The 6262-nt window shown below is 48.4% G+C and overlaps 1 protein-coding gene across 12 annotated transcripts in view; it reads right to left on the bottom strand.

Annotated features, from left to right (window-relative positions):
• Cacna1a (calcium voltage-gated channel subunit alpha1 A) overlaps positions 1-6262 on the bottom strand; it is a 283383-nt gene that overhangs the window by 10137 nt on the left and 266984 nt on the right. For all 12 annotated transcript variants that reach the window (XM_029532727.1, XM_029532724.1, XM_029532734.1 and 9 more), the window contains 2 exons: positions 1032-1139; positions 852-952 (listed from right to left, as the gene is read on the bottom strand). In XM_029532727.1, the coding sequence (XP_029388587.1) occupies positions 852-952; positions 1032-1139 (209 nt within the window). The remainder of the gene's footprint in view (positions 1-851; positions 953-1031; positions 1140-6262) is intronic.

Genomic DNA, 6262 nt, shown 5'->3' with positions numbered 1-6262 from the left:
TGTCTTCAGACACTCCAGAAGAGGGCGTCAGATCTTGTTACAGATGGTTGTGAGCCACCATGTGGTTGCTGGGATTTGAACTCCGGACCTTTGGAAGAACAGTCGCGTGCTCTTACCCACTGAGCCATCTCACCAGCCCGAACGGGCTGGTCTTAAACTCAGAGATCTGTCTTTCTTGGCCTTCTAAGTTAAAGATGTGCACCATTATGCCTTGTCTCCAGTTCACTTTACAAAATTATTTCTCTTACTATTTTATGTGTATGTGTGTAGTAGGCCTCTGTGTGTGTGTGTGTGTGTGTGTGTGTGTGTGCCACACACGATCAGGTGACCACAGAGGCCAGAAGGGGGATTCAGACGCCCTGGCACTGGAGTTACAGGCAGTTGTGAGGCACCACGTAGGTGCAGGTGTCAGGAACTGAACCCAGGCACTTGCTCGCGCCTCGTAACTTCTAAGTCACGTCTCCAGTTCCTTCTTTCACCTCAGCTCTTTGCTCAGCTCTCACCTCCTCAGGGAGGGTGTCCTTGACCGTCCATGTCACACCATACATCCTGGCTCTATCGCTCTCTAGTTGGCTCTGCTTTCTCCATAGCGGCACAGTTTGCCACTGTGAAACTGTCTTACTCATTCGAGGCTGTTAGTATCTCCCCAGCTGGAATGTAAGCCACCTATGGGTGGGCACCTGACACAGTGACTGCCACAGGCAGATACCCAGCACCTGTCAGTGACTGAACATTAGCAGGTATGTGTTTCTGCAATGGCCCAGCCTCACCACACCTCTTATTCCAACTAGTTCCCACAAAGACAGACTGACCCGGCACCCCGTTCCAGGTACCCCCATCAATGAGAGTACCTGCTCCTCTCGCATGGCCTGTAGTTTCTTGGCCTTGCTCTGCCGGTAATACTCCATGATCATCATGGCTGCGTAGATCTTACCCACTGTCAGGTCCGTGGCTGTGGAAGACAGGGAAGCTCTCACCTAGCTCCACCTCCTCTCCGAGGTTCGCCTGCCCCTCCCTGGGTTTGTTCTTACACTTGTGAGGTGTGACCAGCAGATCCAGGGTCTTCTGGGACAGGTTGGGCCAAATGGCCATCATCTCCTTGCGAAGCTCTGCATCCATTTGCTGCTTGTCAGCTCCACCTGCAAAGTGGAGAGAGATGGGGGTGAGCGCCTTACAGAGGTGGCCTCGGGGGGCACTGTGGGGCCACTGCCAGGCCCCACAGGCCTGGTTAGAGACACTACAAGGGCCAGGATCCATTTTCAACTGCATTCCTAGGGTTGGCCCCACTGCCTCAGTTTCCCCATCAGTGAAAACCATCAGGATGACAGTCACAGCATTTGCCCTACCTGGCTGTTTGCTAATCCAGGCAGTGTATATGTGTGCTGCTTTGGGACAGTACCTCCAGGCCATCCCTGCCACAGTGTTGTGGCTTTGTCCTCTTGACTCAGGGTAGAGGTCAAATCCATGAATGGGTTGGCATCAGAATTTTGAGAGGGGGTTACTTTGGGTACTGGGGATAGAACCCAGGACCCTGCATATACTACATATACTAGGCAAGAGCTATACCACTGAACCACACCAAAAATGTCTGAAATGCACCCTTGTTCCATGTTTGAGGCAGCTGATATTTGGAACCAGGAAGTGTATCAGTCAGGTTGTAGTATACTCCATTATTGTAACAAATGGCCCCATTGTAGGTAGCTTTTTTTAAAAAAAGAAAATATATATATAAATATAAATAAATATAAATATTATATACACATATATATACATATATATACATATATATATATATATATATATATATATAGTGTGTGTGTGTGTGTGTGTGTGTGTGTGCGCGCGTGTGCATGAGTGTGCATGTTTACTTGTGTGCCTTCATGTGGAGGTCAGAGGTGAGACCTGGCTGTCATTCTATCCACCTTGTTTGTTGAAAGAGGATTTCTCACTGGCCTGAAATTCACAAACTAGGGTGGCTGGAAACTGGGCCTCAGAGATCCATTTGTCTCTAACTACTCAATGCCGCGTGCAGGTTCTAGTGGGCTGAAAGAAGGACCTCTTGTTGTATGGTAAGCACCTTACTGTCTGAGCTGTCTCTCAGCCCCTGGTCTTTTTTCCCTTTCATAAACTTTTTAAAATAACATTTATTTGTATGCTTGTGCATGTGTGTGTGTGCATGTGTGCATGTGTGTGGACATGTGGAAGCCAGAGAGAGGACACGTGGGAAGTGAGTTTTCTCTTTCCACCATATGGGATCCAGGTGTCGGATTCAAGTCAACAGCTTTGCCTGGTCCCCTGCAGGTGCCCTAGCCCCTGATTTAAAATTTTTATCTTATTTATTTATTTATTTATTTATTTATTTATTTATTTATTTATTTATTTGGTGTGCCGGGCCTGAATTCAGGACTAATACATGCTAGAAAAGTTCTCCACTGCTGAGCCACACACCAGCTGTTATTTGAGTAGACAGAGCTGGGCATGGTGGCACAGGCCTATAAACTCAGCACTGGGAGAGGGAAGCAGGAGGGTCAGAAGTTCTAGGCCAGCCTCCACTACACAAAAACTGTAAAACCAAAACTTACTGTTGTAAACCTCTTGTTTACAGCACTAGGGAGGCCGGGGCAGGGAGACTGAATGGTCAGGCCTGAGGCTAAGGAGAAGGCTTAGTTGGCAAGAGAATGTGCTGCGTGTGCAAGAGGGCCATGGAGAGAGCTGTGTATGGCTGGATGCCAGCACTGGAGGGCGGAGGTCCCTGCTGCCCAGGCCCCTTTGGTGAGTGCATGTGGTCTTACATGCTTGGACTTCCTAAATCACAGCTCAGACGAGCAAGAGGGCAAGCAACAGGGTGGGATACCTGACATCTTTTCTCTGGCCTTGGCCAGAGAAGAGGTCCTTCTTTCATCCACTCATGGGTGAGAGTATACCTGGATGTTCATGTTTACATACAGCACATACATAAAACACACACACACACACACACACACACACACACACAGAAGAAGGAGAGGGAGAGGGGGTGGAAAATGAATGAATTACAAATGAGTTCAAAGTTGGCCTGGGTAACTTAGTGAGAGTCTGTCTCAAAAGGAAGGGTGGGGGGATACAGCTCAGTAGGTAAAGTCCTTGCTTTACACACACAGATCCCTGGCTTCCTTCTCCACACCCAAAATACATAAATACAAACTAAAAATCAGATACTTGCCTAGCATGTACAGCCTTGGGTTTTAATGCCAGTATCAGAAAAAGGAAGAGGGGCTGGGCGTGGTGGCGCACGCCTTTAATCCCAGTACTTGGGAAGCAGAGGCAGGCAGATTTCTGAGTTCGAGGCCAGCCTGGTCTACAAAGTGAGTTCCAGGACAGCCAGGGCTACACAGAGAAACCCTGTCTCGAAAACAAACAAACAAACAAACAAAAAGAAAAAGGAAGGGGGATATTTAAATATTTAAAGTAGTGTTGAGAGGCAAGGACATGAGTCTGTCTAACTGTGATGGCATCTCTGTGGTTAGATCCTTGTAGCTCTAAAGGAAAGAAGAGCCCAGCATGCTCTTCCCCCCCATGCACTCTGTGCTGTCTGGGACTGTCGTGAGTGGATGGGTGTACCTCATGGTCTGGGACTTTATTAAATCATATCCAGTTTGGGGTATGTCACTAACAATGGAACTCAGACAAGAAATTCAGTGACCTATGACAGGAGCCTGGCACACCTGACAGAAGCTGCCAGCCATACCCGCCCTAGTTCCCCTGCCATGAAATGTGACCTTTGTCACAGCATGTCTCTAGCCCCTCACCCCAGCCACGGGAGTCACTAGGGCTCAGGTTGGGACGGCAGGATCATGCTGTGGTCCTTCGAGACTGAAACGCGAGCACGGAGACCTGCCACTTGATTCATAACAGTATGGGGACGCGCCATGCTCCTTTCACTTTGTCACCCAAAGGTTGGGGACAGGAGGGCGAGTGAGCCTTTTCCAAGCTGATCCTCTCTTTGGGGTTTTGAGGCAGAGGAGTGTCACTAAACAGCCAGGCTGGCCTTTGGTCTCATCCTTTCCAGTTCTGGTCTCACCACTGTACGCCATGGCACCTAGCCCCCTCAGGCCTATCTTTAAGGGGCTCTGATCAACACAGTCCCTATCCACAAACAGGAGGCAGACAACAGGGAAATGACCCATTTTGGTTTGAGCCATGGAAATGTTGGGACTGTTATAGTGACAGCCTTCTTCATCATGACTGCACCTGGGTGGTCCCCTACCTCCACCCCCATCCACCTATGCAGCCCCCTGGAACAGGACTGAGTTTCCGACACTGCAGGCTTGATGGTGTGGCTCAGTGATGTATCTCTTCTTGAGTGTCCTAGTTAACTTTTTCAATTTGATACAGTCTAGCTAGAATCCCATGAGGAGTGAGTCTCAGCAGAGGGATTACCAATGATGACTGGCCTGGGGCATGTCTGTGGGGATTTATTTTATTTTTTTTTAAAGATTTATTTATTTATTATATGTAAGTACACTGTAGCTGTCTTCAGACACTCCAGAAGAGGGCATCAGAACTTGTTACGGATGGTTATGAGCCACCATGTGGTTGCTGGGATTTGAACTCCGGACCTTCGGAAGAACAGTCGGGTGCTCTTACCCACTGAGCCATCTCACCAGCCCCTGTGGGGATTTATTTTAACTGTCAACTATGAAAAAGGGCTCAACCCACTGAGGGCAGATCGATTCCCTAGGCAGGTGGTCCGAGACTACACTAGGAAGCTAAGGACTGGGCGAGCTGGCTCAGTGGCCAAGAACCCTTGGTGCTCTTGCAGAGGACCTGGTTTCAACTCCTGCACCCACACAGCAGCTCACAACTCTCTGTAACTTCAGGCCCAGGGGAGCTGACATCCTCTTCTGACCTCTATATGCAGATGGTGCACATACATGCAAACAAAAGACACATATACATACAATTAATAAAAAAGAGAGAAAGCTAGTTAAGGTCTGGAGGTTCTGTGGTCACAAAGACACACTACAGTTACAAAGACACACTACTTTTGCCAAAGACCCAAGTTCTGTTCCCAAGACTACAACTACCTGTAACTCAAGCTCCAGGAACACAAGGGGCCTGCCCCCTCTTCCAGCATCTGTAGGCATCAAGCACACGCATGATGCATAGACATACACCCATACAAAACAGCCATATATATCAAATAAACAATTAAAAACTGTCAGGAATGGTGGCTCGCACCTCCAGTGCCAGTACTTGCGAGGCAGAGGCGGGTGAATCTCTAAGTCTGGGACCAGCCTGATCTACCCAGGAGGGGCAGAGGCACAGGCCTGATAACCAGAGTTGGTTTGCTCTTTTTCACTATATGGCTTTGGGAGGCTGGACTCTGATCATCAGACCCGGTGACAGCCCCTTTGTCCACTGATCTATCTCCGATGCAATCTACCTCACTTTCTGGGACAGGGTCTCTCAATGAGCCCAGAGCTCATCGATTTGTCTAGACTGGCTGTAATGTGAGCCCCAGGGATCCACTTGTCTCTTTTCCAGAGTCGTGTTTACAGATGTGCACCGACAAACAGCTTCTATGCAGGTGCTGAGGATTCGAACTCCAGTCCTTAGGCTTGGGCCACAGTCACTTTACTGACTAAGCTGTTCCCCAGCCCCTGGTGCCTTCTCTCTTCCTCCCCCATGAGCCACGGTTCAGTCATGCTGACCTCTGTGTAGTTCCTTAGATACACATGACCCTGCCTCAGGCCCCTTGAACAAGTTATCTCTGCAGTGACTGTTCTTCCTATAAAAATGTGTGGCTGCAGGGGCTGGAGAGATGGCTCAGTGATTGCTCTTCCAAAGGTCCTGAGTTCAAATCCCAGCAACCACATGGTGGCTCACAACCATCCGTAATGAAATCTGATGTCCTCTTCTGGTGAGTCTGAAGTCAGCTACAGTGTACTTAAGGTATAATAAATAAATCTTAAAAAAAAAAAAAAAGATGTGTGGCTGCCTCTCACATCTCAAGAGGCAAACCAAGGGACCTACCATCTCTTTACATTTTATTTTATTTTTTGGTTTCATGAGACAGGATTTCCCTGTATGGCCCTGGCTGTGCTGGAACTCACTCTGTGTACCAGGATGGCCTCAAACTCACAAAGATCCTTCCTCTGCCTCCGAAGTGAAGTGCTGGGATTAAAGGCATGCACCTGGCTTTATTTTTATGTTTCGTTTTGTTTGTTTTTGTTTTGTTTTTGAGGTTTCTCTGTATAGCTCTGGCTGTCCTGGAACTCAC

The sequence above is a fragment of the Mus pahari genome, chromosome 20 (genome assembly GCF_900095145.1).
Source record: "Mus pahari chromosome 20, PAHARI_EIJ_v1.1, whole genome shotgun sequence".
Lineage (NCBI taxonomy): Eukaryota > Metazoa > Chordata > Mammalia > Rodentia > Muridae > Mus > Mus pahari.
This window is presented reverse-complemented; position numbering and strand designations above follow the sequence as displayed.